The sequence below is a fragment of the Lutra lutra genome, chromosome 2 (genome assembly GCF_902655055.1).
Source record: "Lutra lutra chromosome 2, mLutLut1.2, whole genome shotgun sequence".
Taxonomy (NCBI): domain Eukaryota; kingdom Metazoa; phylum Chordata; class Mammalia; order Carnivora; family Mustelidae; genus Lutra; species Lutra lutra.
In genome coordinates this window covers 1,606,966-1,627,013 of record NC_062279.1, presented here as the reverse complement: position 1 = coordinate 1,627,013, position 20,048 = coordinate 1,606,966, and the positions used below count along the sequence as shown (strand labels likewise).

The following is a 20,048-nucleotide window of genomic DNA, read 5'->3' as shown; positions in this document are numbered from 1 at the left end:
TTTGGAGACATGGGTTTTGATCAGGCTGTCACTTCAGGAAGACAGACATAGCAGCGATGACAAAAGTGCTCCTTGGTAGGGACCAGGTTCCCTCAGACGGTAATTAGAAGTCAGTCAGTTTTATATAACTTAGTTTTAGTCCCTAATTTTCATATTCTTCTTAAAATGTAGTTCAACAGAAGTACGAACACAAAGCACTTCAGTTTATAGCCTTAACTCAGCATGGGTAGACGGCACACTGCGTGGGATGCGGGGTTAGTCTGAAGGGTGCAAAATGATCGCGGCTCGGGAGAGACGGGGAACGTGGCAGAGAAGGTCACGATGTGACTGCTAATGGCGAGAGGGTCTGCCTCTGGGCGAGCGGGGACAGTTTCATCCAGTACCTTTAATGCGAATACCTTCCCATATCTGCTGAGAATTGGAAGTGAAAAATTCAATTTATTCTTTTCCACTATACTCCCCTAATGTCGTCATAGTCCCGACACTTGGTTTCCAGAGCTGCAGGTGAGCTCCCGGAACGCGGACTGATGAAGAGCCGGACGCGGCGCTGGCCTCCAACGCGCGAGGAAGTTTGATTCGCTCCCTCACTCCCTTTCATTTTTCATACGTCCTCTAGAATTTCCAATTCTTTCTAAATTTGCTATGAAATGCCAGGACAACATTTACGCTTTCAGAAGCTGAAGTGGATTTTTGTAGAATTTGCATCGTTTGAAAAGATCACGGGACTGTTTATCTCCTCTCGGGTCTCTCGGGCTCCCCCAGGACTGTTCCAATGGAACAGGTGCGGGAAAATCACTGTTTGCGCTGATGTCCCCCCTGCAGGTCTCACGCGTCACCATTCTTGTGTTTATCGTGCGCATGTGTCTTTGCCCACTCCAGTGTCCCGTGGCCCTTTGGAGCCTGGCATGTGAGGGACATCCCCCTGAGCACCTACCCGGGCTGCTCGAGAACCTGCAAGCCCGTCGGGAGGCCGGTGGCGGCAGCTGCACAGTCTGCTGGGCCCCAGGGCTGGGGCGGCTGCGGTCATGTCTGATTCTGCAGTTTTCATTCCTCTGCTGACACGAGGCGTCCACCAAACTACAAACACAGGGGTGGCTTCTCTCCGGCCCCTGTCCTCCTTGTGCCTGTGCACTCAGGGTGGCTCTGAGCAACATGTCCCTCTTCCCCATGCCTGCTGTGTTGTCTATGAGCTGGGCGTGGCCCCGCCTGGAGGTCACAGCTGGGAGCCCGGGGTCCCCCTCTCTCTGCCGGTAAAGGGAGACCCTCAGACGAGGGAATCGCTTAAGCCCCCATTTGGGTTTAATCTAACTAATATAAAAGTCCCCAAATATGAGTATAGTAATGGTTTCCAGTCCCTCCAGGACGGGTCTTTAATGACTTAACAAGAGGAAGGCCGCTCGGACATGACTAACTTGCACCGCATTTACGTGGGCTCCTGATGCTTTTCATCGACCACACAGGGCCGAACGGGTCTCACTTCAGCCGATCAGCGCCGTGCGTGAGCCGCGACGATAAAACTACAGTGTGGAAGAAATCAGTGCACGTGATGGGAGCTCGAGTTCTGCTTTAACAAGCCAGATTAACGTAATCTTCTTTTTAAAGGTGGCCTCACCAGTAACCTTCTGTTCTCAAAACAAGTGCAAGCATCAGAGCTGATGTTTTAACACTTCTTAGGGAAATACCTCACGTTGATTAACAGGGCGCCGGTTTCAGGTGCGAAGGGCACAGAAGCCCACAGCCAAAGTGTTGTGTCATCTTCGTCCACAAAACGGTCACACGTCTGCACAACTTCAGGAAAGAAATTAAGAAAATCACAGAAAGTATCAAGTGCGTCTACTCTCTGTTCTCTGCAGCCGAGTCTTCCAGCAAAGCCGTCATGTTTAGTCATGAACCAGGACTGGGACAAGCGCACACAAAGCAAATCATTAGTTGAACTCTCCAGGCTGGGCGGGTGGGTGCACCCAGGCCCCCACGTGAGGGCGACGGGAGGTCTGGGGGGTTAGATTCGAGCGTTTATGAGGGTGTGACAGGAGTGTGACCGTCCCCGTCCCTGACGACCGTCCACCTCGTTCTTCCTCCTGTTCCTGCTATGTCTCCGCGGCACAGCCCTGTGCTGGACACGGGCAGTGAAGGCAAATGCAGCAAACAGCGTCCCCGCACCCAAGGAGCCAGAGACCTCCCACGACAGCAGAGGCATGGCCCCGGGAGGACTCCGCAGCGTCCTGTCCTCTGAGGAATGCATGTCCCCAAGGGCAGGCAGGTGCCGAGTCCATGTCAAAGTGAAGTTCCTCTTAAGGAGCCTGGAGACAGGGGTTCCTGTCCGTGGAGGGGCTTCCCCCATCCACCCCTCTGCTGCCCCTGCCGTGCAGCCGAATCCGACGCCCCTTCGAGGCCCAGCATCATGCCACCGTCTCCATGAAGCCTTCCTGGAATTTCCGCTGGTGAAAGCATCTCACACCTGTGAGTTTCTTAAGCTCCCATCTGCATGTCTCCCACTACACGGGGGGTGGGGGGAGGTTCTCCACTCGGTATACATAGTTCTGTCCCGGTCTCACTGATCCCGGGCATGGCAGTCCGTGTCTACACTGTTGGTCACTCCCCGTCAGCCTACGGTCTGTGGGGTGGCAGCCGGCTCAGGCACGTACTCAGGAAGTATCTGTTGAATGTTCACAGCAATGAGAGAATCCAAGAAGATCCCAGAGCTTCAGGAAAGGTGTTTAGGGAAATGCAATCGAGGGCAGCAGAAATTCGCTTTCTGCTACAGCTCATTGAAGAAGAACGTGCTTTCCAGATGCCTCCGATTAAGGCGGCCAGAGTCTGAGTACTGTATTTCCCACGAGGATGGACTCTCACGGCCGATCGGGGGTCACTGCTGGCCACTGAACGGAATTCCGTATAAAGTAGCTTTATAGCACTGTTCCCAGAACTCTCCCCAATGCCCCCAATGACAAGATAATCATGACTTACCAGGACAATGCGTCAGGGATGAAGCCTTCCAACTGTTAGATCTTTTGTGTTTGGTTTGAGAAGGAATTTGCCCCTTTTTCCCTCTTCATCTCCGGTGGCCGAGCAATGACGAGCTAAGTCTCCATTTTATCTGCCCAGGGATTCTGTCTGGAGCACAAGCGGGTGCCACAGCCACCGGAGACCAGAATGAAGCAAATGGCCAAGGACCAGGACTCGACACGCTCTACGCTAGGCAGAAGGTAGTCCACAGGAGTGCAGACTGGAAGGAGGCAATGCGGGGAGAGGGTGCCCAGTAAAGGGACCCTGGGATTTGATAGCCTCCAGCAGCCCAGTGATGAAGCATAGCTTTCGACAGGAGACCATCCTGACCTTGCCTCTCGACTCCCTCCCCGTACTCTGTGGGATCTGGGGGGAGATGCCAATCTCCTTAGGCCCGGGTGTCCTTATTGTTAGGATGGCGACGCTGCTCTCCACGCACCCCAGCGCAGGGTGGTGAGCGCTGAGCGAGGTGTGCAGAGACCTGCCCACAAGATCTGTCATGGGATTCGTGCTTGGTACGTCGTGGTGTAGGGCTCTCTTATTTTAAAACAGTATCCCTTTTTAAACTAGAATTCTTGGAAAATAATATTGCATTATACTAAAATAACTACATTATTTTTAAGGGCATGTTAAATATGGAAAATCATGGTAAGGTAACGAAAGCTCTGGGCCTCCTTCCAAACACAGCAGCGTCTAGTGTCTCCTATTGTCCTGCCCACAAAGGGGGGCCAAAACTTCTTGGATGTGTCCTAAATGATGTAACATCAAATGATGAGAGGACCAAATGCACAGACACATACCGAGCTAGAGCGGACAAGTTCGTCTTCTGCGGGGTTCTACTGCAGGAGGGCGGGGACATGTCCTGGCTGACCACCCCGTGGGTCGGCCCGTCCCAGGCCCCGGAAGAATGCACACCGACCCCAGGCGCACAGCGGGAGCCCACAGCCTGACTCCGATTTCGCATCAACTTAGGCAGTTTACTTTTTCCAAGTTTTGTCTTTGTGATAAAGACCGTAAATCCCTGCAGACATTAAGTACTGATTTTGCCAAGCAGAAACAGACCTACGAGTGAGATGAGTGATTTTTAAATATCAGAACTGTGAGTCATTGTTGCACTCAGTGTACCCTGAACGGGTAATACATTTGGACAAACGCATGAGCCCATCAGCCACAGCCGGGTGGGGGGCAAGTTCAAATGCTTCGCCACGGCCACACTTCCTCAGAAACACCCAGGGTCTCCCACCCACCCCGGTGAACAGTGTGTGCGACGTGATGCTGAAGAGAGGAGTGTGGGGGAGGAGAACTGGCGTATGTCTCTCTTCCTAGGCTAACAGGGAAGTTCTGACTGCGAGCGATCGACACGCCAATTAGGTTCTGGGCTTTCTGGACCCCAGGAATCATACTCTTACATAAGTCCACATAATTTCATCATCGTCTTTCCATGTGCAGGGCAGACAGACCCTATCACAGCAGACATCGAGACATGTACGGAGGCCCACAATTCCCAAGGACGCCAGCCATCCTTCGGAACGTGAGAATTTAGAGTCCAGCAAATGGACAAAGGAATTCATGGGAAAAGAAAAAAGAGAGCATGACTCGTCGAGTCAAGACATTCAGAAATGCCTCTGTGAAACCATATTCTGGTCAAGGCAGTATTAGTTCCAGGTGGGTGACAATTACTCTCGGATCCTTGGTCTATCCACAAAGACAGGTGGTGTTTGTTTAGAAATCACATAGAGCAACTCTGACAATGTGCAAGACAGGATTCTTCAGGTCAGTGGGAGGCAGGTGCAGAACGAGGACTGCTGTCCCTTTCTCTCCCGAGAGGCAGAGGCCCGTCAGAGCCAGAAAGGGGCTGGAGCAGTTGTGCTCTGCGGGCCTGGTCAGGAGGTCACACGGACTCCCACCCAGCACGGTGATGGGGAGCTGGGTGCACACTGCCAGGGGGTTGGCTGGCTCAATCTCTACTCATCTCAACCTTCTCTTTGGCATAAAGCCAACTCAAGGGGCGCCTGAGGGGCTCGGTCGGTTAAGTGTCTGACTCTTGGCTCCAGCTCAGCTCGTGATCTCGGGGTCCTGAGATGGACCCCGGGTGAGGCTCAGTACTCACTGTGGGGTCTGCTTGAGAGTCTCCCTCTGCCCCTTTCCCTGCTTAAGCTCATGCTCTTTCCCTCAAATAAATAAATCTTAAAAAAAAAAAAAAAAGCAAAGCCAACTAAATTCCTTGGAAACACAGGGTAGTAACGATTCTGGAAGCCAGTGGGCATCCTCCACAGCCAGTCACTGCGAGAGTTCAGGAGGAGAGGCACATGGAAAGTTCAACCACACCACCCACGCCGCGGTCAGTGCCCTCGGGCTCGCGATCTCACAAGACCCCAAAGGGTCCCCTTGAGCATGCCACGGCGCTTCTGCCCCTGCCTTCTGGGAGCTGAGCCCCTGCCCATTGCCCGCTCGCTCTACTGACCAACAACCGGCGCTAAGAAGCCTGGGGAGGGGGTAAGCTCTTACTTTCCTCCGAGAGGTCGTTCTCCTCTGCATCTCTCTCCACGTCCTTACACCAGCCTTCCATCCTCTGCGTCTCCGCGTGCAGCAGCTTCACAAACCACGAGCCGTCCCTCCGGCACGGGGACATCCTCCCAGTGTCCGCTGTCTCGATGGATGGCTCCAGCCAGGGGTCCGGCGGTGGAAGGTTGGCAGTGTCCGTGGGGGTCCTGTAGTCCTCTCTGTAACTGAAGAGCCCCTGGGTCCGAACAGTCCTTACAGCCCCATACTGGGTGGGCGTGCTGGGCTCCGAATGCCGCTGGAAGGATGGCCCAAACTGCAAGCCTTTGTCCTCCATGGTGACGTGTCCCGGGAAGCCCTCCAGCTCCAAGTCTGCTTGGACGGCGGCGGTCACACTGTTGGAACGCTTGAAACGCCCATGTCTGTGGGGGAGGGAAGGAAGAGAGAGGGGAGGCTTTCGGAGCTGACTCTGCGGCGAGCCCACGCCTAGCTGGTTGAGGACACGCCTGCCTACGGTGAGCACAGCGCTCTCGGGGAAGACATCGTCCCGTCCTTCAGCTGCTATTTCGGCATTTCAGCCGCGAACGAACGTTGGGTTTTGTAATTAACCTCTCACATCTACCCAAGTCTCAATGCCTAAATAACGGCCCTGAAGACGGACGGGCACTGCAGGGAGCAGTGAGGATGATGCACGTGTCACCCGCAGCTGTGGCGCAGTTCGTTCCGTTGACAGACCTGCCCCGTGCTGCTCGGATGCAACAGGAAGGCCAGGTCACATCCTTTATGTGAATAACTTCTGCACCCCCACGTTTCAGAACGTGAGTCTCTTCTCCTACCTGAATAACTTAATATTATCCCCATTAAGTCTTTTATGCAAAAAAGGAATCCAGATTCTGACCTGAGCAGGCTTGTGTGCTGGAACGGCCCCCAGGCCCACGCAGCCCGTTACCGAAAGGATGGGCAGGGAAGGGCTCATGATGGGAGTCCGGACGCTGCGGGTGAGAACCCTCTGTGTGTGGGGGGAGGGGGCTACTCCAAGCAGATCCCTAACTCTGCATTTGGCTTCTCACCAACAGAGCCCTCCTCTGGCAACAGCTGTGTCTGCAGCTGGCTAATGAGTTTGCCACTTGGTGTCTTTGCTGGAGGCAAAGGAGGAAAGAAGGAACCCATGATGGGAATGGAAGGCTGGAGGGCCGCAGGTCCGGTCCCCGCGCAGAAGCTGTCTGCGGTCTAAGTGCTCTCCAGGGAAGCTGGGAAGCCAATAGCTTATAGATTTCTTTGCAATCACAATCTTTATTGGCTGGGTCCCAGCGCCCACCACGATGAGCACCGTCCCCCAGGACTACGTGCTAACTGACGTTGCAGATGTGATAATCCTCTCATTAGATTAGTTTTTTATGAAATGTACAAGATGTATTTTTTTTTAATACAAAATAATCATCTTGTTCTCGATACAAAAATCACACCACCATCATAGGCACCTCTGTATTTTATAGTTTGAAACCATAGTATGCTAAGGTCTTAAACTTCCTTCCTTCGCTTTCTCTTTCTTCGTTTTACTTTTAACATTATTAGGTAAGGAGATGTGCACCCAGTTCCACCTCAAGCTCCCCCGTTCTCCCTTTGGGGGAAGAACTCTGGCTCTCAGGCCCGTCAGCCCCTCACTGCCCAACTTCCTGGGCAGTGAATCACTTGAGAAAGAATTACTCCCCTGCCTCTCACAAGAACAAGACATGAGCAGATGTTAATTCACACTTGAACAGTATAAACTGCAAAGTGTAATTATTTGACCCTCTTCCCACACACGGCATGATCACTGATGGCCAGCGGGAGCTAGACGTGTACAGCTGGGCCCCTAACAGATCACTCTCGCTGGGGACGTCGTGTACCGCGCTGGGGCTGAGTTACCGCTTCCCGTCTTCCACCTGGACGCCGACAGAGTGGTACTCCCGAAGGCCCCGGCTCTCCGTGTCGGAGTCTGTGGCTGTTTCCACCTAATGTGACACAGAATATCTTATTTTAGAACCGAGACAAGGGACCTGGGCAGGGACTGTTTTCTGTGTGTGTGTGTGTGTGTGTGTATGTGTTCATTTGCTATAACTAATTACACATTTAGTTAGTGCAGAGATGCACTTGACCCCGTAAAGTCACAAAAAAGGGGAATGCATTCATAACGGTGTAATTACATTGCTACTGTGTTTCATCAAATTTCACATGACAACTTGAACTCAGCATTGCACTCTGATCTCTCAAATGTATGCCGATGAAACTGCTTAGTTCCACTAAGGCAAAAAATAGGCTTCGTTGGATTGAGTGATTATAGGACTTAAAAGCTCTTATCACGTGCTGCAGTGAAGAAGGTGAGTACCACAGGAGCCAGAGGGAGCTGACAACCACACACGCGATTTACTAGAGTCACACTGGTGGCTGCGTCCACGCACAAAAACACACGGAAAGGAATTTCAGCGTGCACTGGGACACGGAGGCCATCTCCCTGCTGCCCCTCCACACAGGTGTCTTGCATCTGCTAATGGAACTGTGCCCAGCGAGGCCGTGTCAGAAGCCTCGCACTGCGCACGGACCCTTCCTGTGGTTCTTTTTTTTTTTAAGCTTTTTTTTTTTAAATTTTTTATTTTTTTAGCGTAACAGTATCCTTCCTGTGGTTCTATCTGCCCAAATTGTCTCCCAAACCCAGCAAGTGCTGTGGGGCCATCCGCGGGGCAGAGGAACATGTGAGGGGTTGCTGATACAGTCCGTTTTCTAAAACAAACAAACAACAACAAAACCCGAACTCGAGGCACAAGAAGTCTGCGAAACCGAAGGTTAGTTTAACCGTAAAGATCATCCTGGCTGCTGCGACATCCCTTTCCTGCATCCCCGGAAACGCTACCTACTGCAGCTGGGGGACCTTGACCCTAGTCGGAAATGTCACACCTAAGTTGTAAACCACATTTTCTCTTAAAGACGTTAGTGATTACCATGAGGACAAGATACGAACCACTCGGCAAACCATTCTGACACCCTGTGGGGACTTTGGAGAGTCGGTGACTGTACCTTGTGGTTGCCCTATGGCCGAGCTCAGGCCACTGAGCGCTGACCTGACTAGCGGCAGGAGAAACAACACTGCCAACACCGCTGTCTGTTGTGGGCTCAGCCGGTGCCAGGCCTACACCAGGAGCATAGTAAGCGCTGCTGCGGGCAGCGTCCATGACCTGCTGTGATCTCCTGCCACTCCGAACAGCTGAGGAGTCAGAGAAGGTGAGTAACTTGCCCAGGGGTGCACAGCTCTCGGGGAGCAGAATGAGGATGCACGCCTGCGTCTGTCTGACTCCAGCGCCGCACTCTGTTCTGCTGCTCTGTGACCAGAATAGAGACAGCCGGACCTGGGGCTCCTGGTGAGTTCGCGAGCCATAGAGCACAGCTGGGCACACCCCCCTTCTGACTGGCAGCACCTCGCACGCACACAGGGAGGTCACACCCCCTCTGTGGTGTGTGGTTGGACAGCGAGATGAGGACACAGGTGACCACAGGAGGACAGACGTTCTGGAGTTAGATCTGGAGCCTGATCTAACCTTGCTGCTGTCTGTGCGGGGGTCATGGCTCTGACATACTCTCCTTCCTGGACGTGGGGATTGTTACTGTCATGACTTTACATGGAAGACAGCAGTAACAGCCCCCACATCGAAGAGGTCGTCCTATGTCAGAGCAAACAGAGCTGCTTTGTGTTTTAATTGCTTGTTTTCCATTTCAGGAGCACCCGACTTATTTAGTCTCCCATGGAGGGGTCGTCTGGTTATTTCCTGTTCTGCCACGATGAACGATGCTGGCACAGGTGCACGTCTGTGCGCATTTTATGCACAGTCATGGTGTTTGTGATTTCTGGACCAAAAGTATCGCTATGCTTTACAGTTCTGGTAGAAATTGTTGAATTCGATGGATGCGTGACTGGGGGGATCAGTGCACATATACAATTTTAGAAAGATATTTGTAATGGAAAGAGTGGTGGTTTCTATCTTGGAAATATTCAGAACATTGTCTTATTTATTCCTCGTCCGGGATTCTAGTCTAAGGAAATCACCATCGGTTCTGGTAGTTGTGAGAGCTGCTTGTCCCCGCGCTACTGACCGGGTGAAACAGGGCAGGGGTGAGGCGGGGGGGGCGGCAGCAGAGGGTAAATTAGGCTTTGCTCACGACACGACCATGAGGCAGCACGAAGAGGATGGTTGTGAGGGCTACGCCACGGAAGGTGCTCATGGTCCCATGCACGCTAGCAGGTGGCATGAACAGCAAAATCACAGGACGTGCATGTAACCACAGCCACGGACACACGCCACGTGAGTGACTGAACACACGACCAGGTAACACCATGTTGTCTCCTTTCATCCAGGCTCCACATTCCCTGCTCTAGGAATCTCTCCCATTCCTGGTGAAGGAGGAGGGTACAGCTTTGGGGCCAGAGTCTGCTACGAATGGACCACGAAACTCTCAAGGAGTCTCAAATTTTTTTGAGGCTTTTCTTCCTCATTTCAGAACCGAGGGGACGTGAGACCCTTCACTGGACCAGAGTAAGTCTCCGCAGGAAGCAGACAGGGAGAAGCTATCGCAGCCAGGGCCGACACACTGTCCTCTCACCCTCACCTTGACTGTGAAGACGGCCAGGCATGCGGCGACACGGACACTGAAGGGGGAGCTCACAGACTTATGTGCTTGTCACAGGACACTTCTCTAAGAACAAGGGATGCTGTCTCTGTGTTCAGAAGGCGAAGGCTGAGGGGGATGATAAAATCACATATGGTCTGGGCGAGCTAAAGTCTTCACCATTTCAGAAATCCTGGGAGCAGAGACCCTTACACGGATAGGAAAAAAAGCAAATTTAAGACAAGGAAAGGAATTAGTGCTTTGCACAGTGGAAAAGAAATCAAAGGAGTCTCTTCCCAAGAGGAGAATCAGGCTGAAAAGTCAAGGGATCTTAAAAATTGTGAGAAAGGAAGGCATATGTTTATTTTATGGGGCCAACCACGCTCTGAGCATTAGGAAGGAAGATGTCTTAGCAGAATCACGTGTGATAAGTGAGCTCTTACTGAAGCAAATGTCATGTCTGCAGGGCTCCCTGCTGAATGGGGACAGCCATCTCCCCGGTTGCTGCCGTGAGTGCTGGGCGCCGTCCCAGAAGAATGTCTGAGGTGTGCAGAGCCCGGAGCCCCGCGCGGGCCTCCCTGTGCGATGGCGGAGGCTGCAGGCTACCCACATGCCATGACGACAGGCGGGAAGGAGGACGTTTTGAAATACGTCTGTTACAAAACAAGGAGCTTGGTTTGTGTTGGCTGGTGTGTGTGCACGTTTAAGTACCTGTGTGAACGTACGCGCGTATGTGTGTGAGTGCGTTTGCACGAGCAGGCACATAGGTGAGTACATGCACATGTGAGCGTAAGAACACGTGTGTGTACTTGCATGGGCAGCTGTGCACATGTTAGCTGTGTACACACATGTACACACACGAACATGCTTGAACCTTTGTGGGCATTAGCACATGTGCATGTGTGGTTGTGCACGCACATGTGTGCAAGTGACCTGCGTGTATCCACGTGAGTGTGCCGGTGTGAGGACGCAGGTACCCGTGTGCGCATGTCTGTGCAGACATGTAATCCTGAGTGCCCAGGAGCAGGTGCATTGAGTGTGAGTGTGAGCGTGTGCATGCTGGGGTGTGTGAGCTGGGCAGGAGGTGGCCCCAGTGTGCCCTGGCCCCTCTCCTGCACAGCAGGCGTCTGCGGGAGGTCAGAGCGGAACCAGCCGCAGTCGGAGCCCCGCCTCCACAGCCCCTGGGAGGAGCATCCAGGCAGAGAGCCATTACCAACTCCGGGGGCAGCTCCCCCCATCTCTGCTGCCTCCATCCAGATCACTCATGCTCTGCCTTCAGAAGCCAGCGCTGAGCTGGGCAGGTGCTGTGCCTCTGAGGCCCAGCGGTCCTAGTTCCCTCGGGGACCTATTATAAGTCCAGGAGCGAAAGGAGCCCTGCCTGCCTGGCTGCAGAGAGACGCCCCACGCAGCATCAGCACTTCCAAGAGCAGGTGGCGGGAGGCTGGTCGGAACGTAAAATGGCTCAGAAGACCTGCAGCGAAAAATCCGCCTTGTGGGCAAAATGGTGTTCTCGCAGCTGGACGCTTGAGTTGAGGAATAAGAGGCCCGTGGTGGCAGCTCCGTTCACCCCCAACCTGGCGATGTCAGAGCAGTGATCGCTCCCACTTTACAGACAGGGCGACGGGGGCACGTGGGCCCGAGGAATCCCTGCACACTGACCCAAACCGCCATGTCTGGGAGCAGGAGACGTTTCCAGCGGACAGTCGCAAACACAGACACGTGCACGAGGAGAGGACAGATGCTGCAGGGACACACACGCCACAGATCCACAGACCAGGGACACAGGGGAGAGGCACATGTCAGCAGAGATGAGGAAACGTGAGGGAGATACCGCGGGGTTGCCCACGGCCCCATATCACCAGGCCAACCCGTGAGGAAGGGCTTGGAGCTGCACCCGCAGCCCTGCAGACATGGGTGGGAAATGCGAGGTGGGTCTTCTGCCCCAAGAGCAGGCCACGGCCGTGAGGTGGCTGAGTGTGCGTGGAGCTAGCCGTCTCGCCCTATGAGCGACAGGACACACGGAATGGGGGCAGGTCGCTCCTGGCCACACAGCTCGGGACGCGCACCGCACCGAGCCCGCCTGTGTCCTGTCTGGGCAGTGGGCGTCACAGGGTCTTCCATCCTGCCTGCAACACTTACCGGCCATGACCCTCTAGGCAAGCCACTCACCCCCGAACCTCAGTTTCCTCATTGGTAACTTGGATAATGCCTGGCCCCTGTGGTTATGATGAGATTATAACGAGACTGTGCTGGACAGTTGGGGACATGGCCACGACCACAGCCTGCTTCTCTGCTACTTCTGCATTGTGTGCCTTTGCTGCGTGGACATGCCGGCCACTCTGCCGGGCCCTCCACGTGTCCAGGGTCTCGCTCTGCTTCAGTGGCCCCTTGCTCTACGTCGCTGTCAGCTAGCTCCCTACACCTGCTTCGTTTCATTTCTTTGACTCACATTTGTGCTAAAACCTGAGTTTCTCTGACACTGTTTTCTATCGGCTCTTGGAGCCACCAAGTCCGGTAATGGCAAGGGCACAAGCTCGCGCGGCGCCGTGCATTCCTCCACCGCCACGGACACAGCTGACCCTCGCACACGCGCACTCACACCGTGTCCACGGAGCACTCACCACCATCACCCGTGCACCCACTTATCCGACACTGACCGAGCACTTGCTATGTGCCAGGCACTGTGCTAGGCGCTGGGTGGCGAAGGCGGGGGGCAGCTGGGTCTTCAAGGACACGTGGTGCAGTGGGGGGGTGCGCAGGAAGCCTTCCAGGGAGGGGTTAATGTGGGAATGGCTGGGGACGGACGGGCTGGCAGGGAGGAGATGGACGTTTGTGGAAGAAGGGCGTGGTTGCCCGAAGCAGAAAGTGCCACGGGGTGAGGAAAGTTGTCGGGGCATCTGGGAGATGACGTGGAGGTGGGGGGGCGCCCTCAACCGGCAGGTGACCTGCTGCTCAAGTAAAGTCAGAAGAGGACAGTCCCGCCCTCGCCCCAGGCTGGCGTGGCAGCCAGGGAGAAGCCTGTGGCAGGCGGCAGGTGGCCGGTGAGAAGGCCAGACATGCACGGCGCCGGGAGCGTGGAGTCGGCCTCATGCATCTGAGCGCCCCACACATCTTCTCTGGAGCCGGAGGGAGCGGCGTCTGAACCTGCTCCCTCCCTCGGACCAGCGCTGGGGTCCCCGCAGCCGGTCACTTGCTGGTCACTTGCCTATTTGAGCCCCATCCTGGTCCTCATCAAAGGGGGAACTGATTCCACCTCACTGGGGGGCGCGAGGGCTCCTTGCTGTAATACGGGGCACCTAGCATAGTGCCTGGCATATAGAATCAGGACAGAGAGAGGTGGCAGAGCAGTCGTATGAGAAACCCGAGGAAGGGGAGGAAACAGAAAGTCATGCGTACTCGGCTCTGGAGGATCTTCGGTACTTACATCTGACCTTGGGTATGGCTGATGTTCTGGGAATTCGGAATCCTAAACAAAACAATGAAGCCACAGTGTGGGGACCTGGTTCAGAGGACCTAGTGAAGCGGGCAGTCGCCCCAGCCTGCGCTCCCCCATGTCCCCGGGATGCCCAAGCCATCGAGCCCCGTCATGCCAGTGCCAGGCACACATGGCTCTTGGGCAGAGCTCCGCTCACCCTCCTCCCTGGCCACGAAGCCTTCTGATTCCGGGACTTCTGGCTGGATGCAGGCTGAGCGGAGGAGTGACAGGAGGCAAGAGTGGCCCACGTTTGCGGAGGACTCCGCGAGGACCCTGGCTGTCCGTGCCGATATGACCTCGCAGGGCAGAGGAGCTGAGGCAGGGCAATGCCAGCGTGAGGCGCATCCCATGCGGTCCCTCGGGGAGCGGTCTGGGGCCTTTGGGGGTGTGGGTCTGCCCTCGGGGGTCTGTAAGCAGGGGACCCGGCTCTGCCACCACAGCTAAGCACCCAGAGCGCCCTGTGGCCAGTGGGGACGTGCTTCTCGCAGCTGGGGCGGAGCAGCATGCCTCTGTGTGCACGAGGAGGCCTCTGTGACCTCTACCCTGTATTCCCGGCCCTTTCCCCCACTGCACTGCTGGAGCACAGGACGGCAAACCTTTTGAAAAACTGGGTTTCAACCAAAAACCATCCTTCCAAAGTATCAAAATAAGCTGTCTCCACACTCGGTCAGCAGCAGGCATCCCTTAGAAAGTGCCCTGGGCTGGGCATATCTGGTTGGCAGGGGCAAGCATGACACGGGGACCCGAGATGCCCTGGGGTGGTCCCTGGCTGGTGGCTGGCCAGCGGGCCCCGCGGCTGAGAGCTCAGGCGTCTCCTGGCCCTTGGAAGCTACGCTCCCTGCTAAGGACCCCGGGGCCGCGGGGCCGCTGAGTGAGTCCTGCTATCGGCAGAGCCCGTGCGGCGCAGGGAGGCTACCTGGATCCCGATGGAGGAGCGTCTGCTCTTGAGGAAGTCCTCGGCCTTGGACACCAGGACGGCCTTGTCGGTGGTCCGCACGGAGCTGCTCTGGCCCTCGGAGGTGAGGCGCTGGGCTGCGGCCGTCTCCAGGGCAAGGCTCATGGCCTTGGTGCTGTCCAGACTGTCTGTGGAGTTGTAGAGGCCGCGGCTGTCCTGGGGCCACGGGGACACCCGCTGGGCGCGACTGTCCTGGTAGGCGTCCTGCGTGGACTCTGTGCTGCTCTGCGCGGTCACCGAGATCAGGGGCTTGGAGGTGGTGCGCGGGGGGACGGGTGGCGGCGTTTTCTTGTAGTTCGCGTAGGAGATGGCTGTAAGGAAAGTCAGTGTGCCGTCAGCAGATGCAGCCTCCCTCCCGGACCCCTGCTCGCCCTCACGGCCCACGACCCATGAGCCTTCTCAGAGATGGTCCACGCAGACGGACTCACAACAGTGGGAGATTAGAAAGCGCCCCCCCAAATGCCATAGCAGTGACCACTTGGGGAAACTTGGCTCAGCAGGACGGACAGCAGCCACGAGACCGTGTCCACGCAGGGGAGCGCCCCAGGCAATGCTCATGGTGAGAAGCGGGGCCTACTCTGCTGTGTGCAGGGAAAGGTGGGGGTGTTTATAAGGAGATCCTGTGTGTGAGAAAAAAGTCAGACACACAGAAAACCATTCATCAGCTCTCACTGAGAGACAACGGGGGGACTCCTGTCTCTTCTGCTTCTATGCATGTTGCCCAAAGGCTTATGATGAGTCGGTATTACTTTTCTAACGGAAAAGCAGAGAATGTGAGAATCAGAGCATTTGCTCCCTGTAAGGACACACTTCCTGGGTCTACAGTATAGACGGCGGTTGCAAAGGGACCCTGGCTCTCCAAACACGCACCGGCCGGCCCTCTCACACCCTGCCCCTGCCTGTAGCCCGCCAGCCCGCCGCCTCCCGCCCACACGCACTCCCCGACTGCGGGCAGCCCCCCGAGGGACAGAAAGTGCCTCTGGACGTGAACCCATTTAAAGGTCTTCAAAGGTCACCCCAAAGTCATTACGCATAGTTGCCGGGACCTGGGTGTCCTATGTCTTTTTCCAGTAAGATGAACGATGCCATTTTGATAGGAAAGTGTTCTCCGTTGCAGTTAATACTTCTTCTTTGTCTGGAACGGAGGAACTCACCACGGGCTTCGGCAACGGACGCCTGCAGCACGGCCACCACGACGACCAGGCGCAAACACGCCCACCCAGTCCGCAGGGTGTGAGGACCCCTGCGTCGTGTGCGCATCCACACCTGCACGCACGCCTCTCCGGCGGGGGCTCAGCCTCTCTGGGAGGACAGACGGGGCGAGGTTCCCCCACGAATTTCAGAAGCGGCCAGGACGGGTGTCCTGCTGCGGCGTCCTGCTGCGGCCCAGGGGAACACGCCATTTCCGCTCTTCTGTTCTGGGGACCTCCACGCGTTCCCATTTCCTGCCTCCCCATGTGACGGGGTAACCTGTGTCAGTGGTTCTCCTAATAAATAAAACCTCAAACCTCCTAATAAATAAAACCTCATTCCAAACAGAAATTCCAAACAGAAAACAGAAAGAGTTTGTCGCGTCAGGAAGACTTGAGTTTGAGGCATCAAAGCCGCACGTGAAAATTTGCGCCGTGGATGCATTTTGAAATCGAGGCATTGGAAGAGGATCAGGAAGGCGGGAACAGACGGAGGCGAACCGCTGTGGGAACAGGCTTCGATCTCTGCACCAGAGAAACGTCGGAAATCACCTTTTTTACTTTCCTTTTTTTCTCTTCCTTACACTAGACCTCAGAAGCCGGCAGACCCCTTGCTCTGCTGGACGCAGCCCCCTTCCCCACTCACCACCCGCCTCTGAAGCCCAGCCTCATGGATCCCACCACGCTGGGTCCCAGATCTGTAGAGACCCACTGGACGGTCTGTACGGGACTCGGCACATCAGGTGGGGGTCTGCGGAGTGCAGGACGGGCCACTGTGGGGCTGCAGCCAGAGAAACCCCAGAGGGGTGCCCCGGTCCGCTGTCGGCGGTGCCCCACCTCAGAGCTGCTAGGAAGCCCCTTCCTCCCGCCCTCTGGCTCTGGCCTGGCCCGACAGCAGGGCTCCCACTTGGCCTCGGTGTTTAGAGCCCTGCCACCCACAGTCATCGTCCCCTATGACTGACACCTGGCTCTGTGTTTCGAGGGACAATGGCCTCAGCTGTGTCCTCCGTGTACAGGTGCTCGCTGGCCGGGGCTGGTCAGCTCCCCGCAATCTAGTCCTCTCTTCACAGACTCCTGCACAGGTGGTCAGGGGCCGATCCCTGGGTACAGGGACTGTCCCCACCTCATTCCCCTGTACCCTCCCTGTCCCCCCTCGCCTGTACGGCCCTGGGGACTCTGACCTGGGGAGTCTCAGACTCTCCCATTGTGTACGTCTGTGGGTCAGCCCTGGGTGCTCTGCTGGGGCGATCACACCTCCTCTTTCCCCGGGGGGCATTGGCAGGGTCTGGAGGACATTCTTGGTGTTGTCACGGCCAGTGGGGTGAGGGTGCCACCGGGATCCAGTAGGAAGGGACCAGAGAAGCCATCAAACCCCGTCCAGGGCACACCACAGCCCCCTGGTCCCCCTATAGAGCTACCCAGCTCAGAAGGTCATCGTGCTGAGGCTGGAGACACAGGTTGGGGGATCACGTCACCTCTCTGGGGGGACTCCTTGGCTCCTCGGGGAGAGGAAGGGACATGCGTGTGGGCAGATTGTCCTGCAGTAGCTTGTCATTTCCTCCGGTCTGGCCATCAGCTTCGGCCATTCCCTCTTGTTCCTAGTCTGGACGAGGGTCACCGCCCACAGTGTGTTTCTCTCTCCTTGACGGCGGTGGCCAACCGCAAGACTTGCTTCTCCCCCAGCTTCTCTGAATCCTACTCACAGTGTCAGGGTACACAGTGCAGACACCCGAACACGGGGACTGACCGGGGAAAGCTGTGATGAGAGCGTGCCGAAGGCAGAGCTCACGCAGCCACACAGAAGCCGAACTGTCCAGCATTGCTGCTTGGGTAAGCGAGTCCTGCTCCCGGAGGACCCGTCCGCGGACGCTCCAGGTGGTCAGTAAGCCAGGTAAGCCAGCCAGTAAGCCAGGCGCCGGGCACACTGCATGGCAGGCCCACCACACAGGGAGCTCCCGGGAGGAAACTCCACTTCTGAGAGGACGCCACGTCTCGGTGGTGGCAGGGTGACCATGCCACGTCTCGGTGGCAGCCGAGAAATATAGGAACACAAAGAAGTTACTTCCGCCGTTTAACATGGCTGCATAGCTCTTGGCCCACGTGGAGAGGAGTCGAAAGGCACTCGGGAAAATACCAACCCGGCATGGTCCTCCCGCCGGTCCGGTCCCCTCCACAGTGGAGGACTGCATGTGCATCTCGAGGACCGGGACACGTCGAAGGCACACAGAGCAGACGCACCTGCCGGGACTCCAGTTCCAGTGTGGTCACCCCTTCACAGCCATCTGCAAACATCTCCCTCCACCTGTGCATGACAATACGTCTCCCAAGTGCACTTGGTACAACTACACTTCCCACGTGGACACTGTACGTAGGAACGACATGACACGTGCCAGGCATCTCCACGATCACAGCGGACTGCAGCATCGCGTCTCCTCGCCCCACAGCGCATTCGCTACAGGGTGATGACATGAGTTCCGAAATCGACTTCTTTCCGAAACGGCAACAGAACGACGTTCTTTCCTGCGAAACTGATGGACACTGGGCAATGCCCAGCATGTGTCAGGGACGACAGACGTCACTCAGGCCGGGCCGGTGTGGCAGAGTGACCTCTTCTGGGGGCGCGAGAGACAGATGCTGTCTTGGTGCCCTGCCCACATTTGATATCACTGCCCTGCGCTGATAACCACTGCAGGGGAGCGTGGTTTGACGCCGTCAGTGTGGTCTTTTGGAGCAGGCGCACACGGGAGCGCGTTTAGGGCGGCTCGGAAAAGCTACCGACCGGCTTTGGTCAAAGACCCTCTTGTCTGGAAGAGAGATGTTCTCCCGCAAGCCAGCCAAGCCCAAGCACCCCGTGTTCATCCAGGCTGCTCTGGTCCCTACTAAACCCCGTAGGAGGTGTGTCCAAATAGAAGCTTTCCCATTGCTTAAAGAAATCAGCTGCCTGCATGACCATTACTTTCCCCGCCCAACAGTGGAGGACATTTTGCAGCAGCACGGAGCCAACTGACGGAGGACACCCACAGCTGCCGGCCGTCCTCTGTCCCCATTGTACTGAGATCCACTGGCTCCACTAAACATTTGTCTGGAGCCCAAGACGCTGGCTCCTTCTGATCGCTCGTAATCAAATTGAAGAGAAGGGCAGAAGGGCCAGCATCCGCACCAGAGCCTCACAAAAGCCCAAGAGAGAATGACCCAGGACTCCAGGAGAGCTTTCTGGAGGAGATGGGCTGCGGCTAAGTCCTGGAGACGGACGTGACAGGTGGTGTGGGGAAGGTGGGGCCAGTCCGGCCGGGCATCGGGGTTCATCCGCAGGAACTCACGGTGCCAGACACAGGTGGCAGCGCCTGTGGGATGGGGGTCTGGAATCAGTGGGCCAGGAACTACCGGGGAGATGTGGCCCCTTGAAAAGATGGTCTGAGCTTGTCTGATTCTCCCCAGGGCTTGGAGGCTCTTAGGCATGAGGGACGGATTATACTAGCTTTCTAGGGAGACCATCTTGTTTGTTTTTAAGTGTTATAGAGTTTTCTTCAAATGATTTACTTTCTGGGAAAACAGCAAATGGACCTTCTACCACTCGCTCTTCCCCCAAATGGGAGAAAAGTGTTGTTTAGTGTCCACACACTTGTTCTGGTACATTTTAGTCGTTTGGTGTCTTGACGTTTTATTGCAGTGCACCTTCCAGGACACTGATGCTCCTGCTCCGATGTCCCAAATCCACGGTGGCTGAAGACATCTAGGAAAAGGAAGTGCTGTACATTTCCTTCTGGTTCTAACGGCCCTGAACTGACCTGACTCTTCCCTGCTTCCCACATAAAATGAAGTAACTGGGATTGTGGACAAAGTAAATTCTCTCTGCCCCGGTCTGCTCATCCGTAAAAGGGACACACTCAGGACGTCTCATTATCTGTTGTCATGGGATGGGAGATACAGCCAGGGGACAGGCAGCCGCTACGGTGTTGGCCACATAGAACCATCCCTGCGTCCGTCCTCCAGGAGAAGTAACCCGCTCGCGGCAAGTGCGCACCGGGCGGTGCCCACCATCTGCTCCCCGTGGCCTCCTGTGTGTTTCCGAGGTCTCTCCACCCACGGTCCTCCTGGGAGCGCGTGCACGCGGCCGCCACTGGGCGGACCTGGGGTGAGCACGTCACACTCGGTGCCTCCCCTGAGCCGCAGACAACCCCGCCAGCTACTTGGCATTTGGACTTCCATTTCCCAGATGAGAGAACGGGTTCGAATGGGTTCAAACATCGGCCTCAGGTCAGCCGCGTGGCAGGACGGGGAC

At 55.9% G+C, this 20,048-nt stretch overlaps 1 protein-coding gene across 5 annotated transcripts in view; it reads right to left on the bottom strand.

The window, feature by feature from the left end:
• Positions 1 to 20,048, bottom strand: part of DLGAP2 (DLG associated protein 2) — a 783,049-nt gene that overhangs the window by 16,689 nt on the left and 746,312 nt on the right. For all 5 annotated transcript variants that reach the window (XM_047713358.1, XM_047713386.1, XM_047713367.1 and 2 more), the window contains 4 exons: positions 14,538 to 14,887; positions 13,571 to 13,612; positions 7,417 to 7,502; positions 5,515 to 5,930 (listed from right to left, as the gene is read on the bottom strand). In XM_047713358.1, coding sequence (XP_047569314.1) covers positions 5,515 to 5,930; positions 7,417 to 7,502; positions 13,571 to 13,612; positions 14,538 to 14,887 — 894 coding nt within the window. The remainder of the gene's footprint in view (positions 1 to 5,514; positions 5,931 to 7,416; positions 7,503 to 13,570; positions 13,613 to 14,537; positions 14,888 to 20,048) is intronic.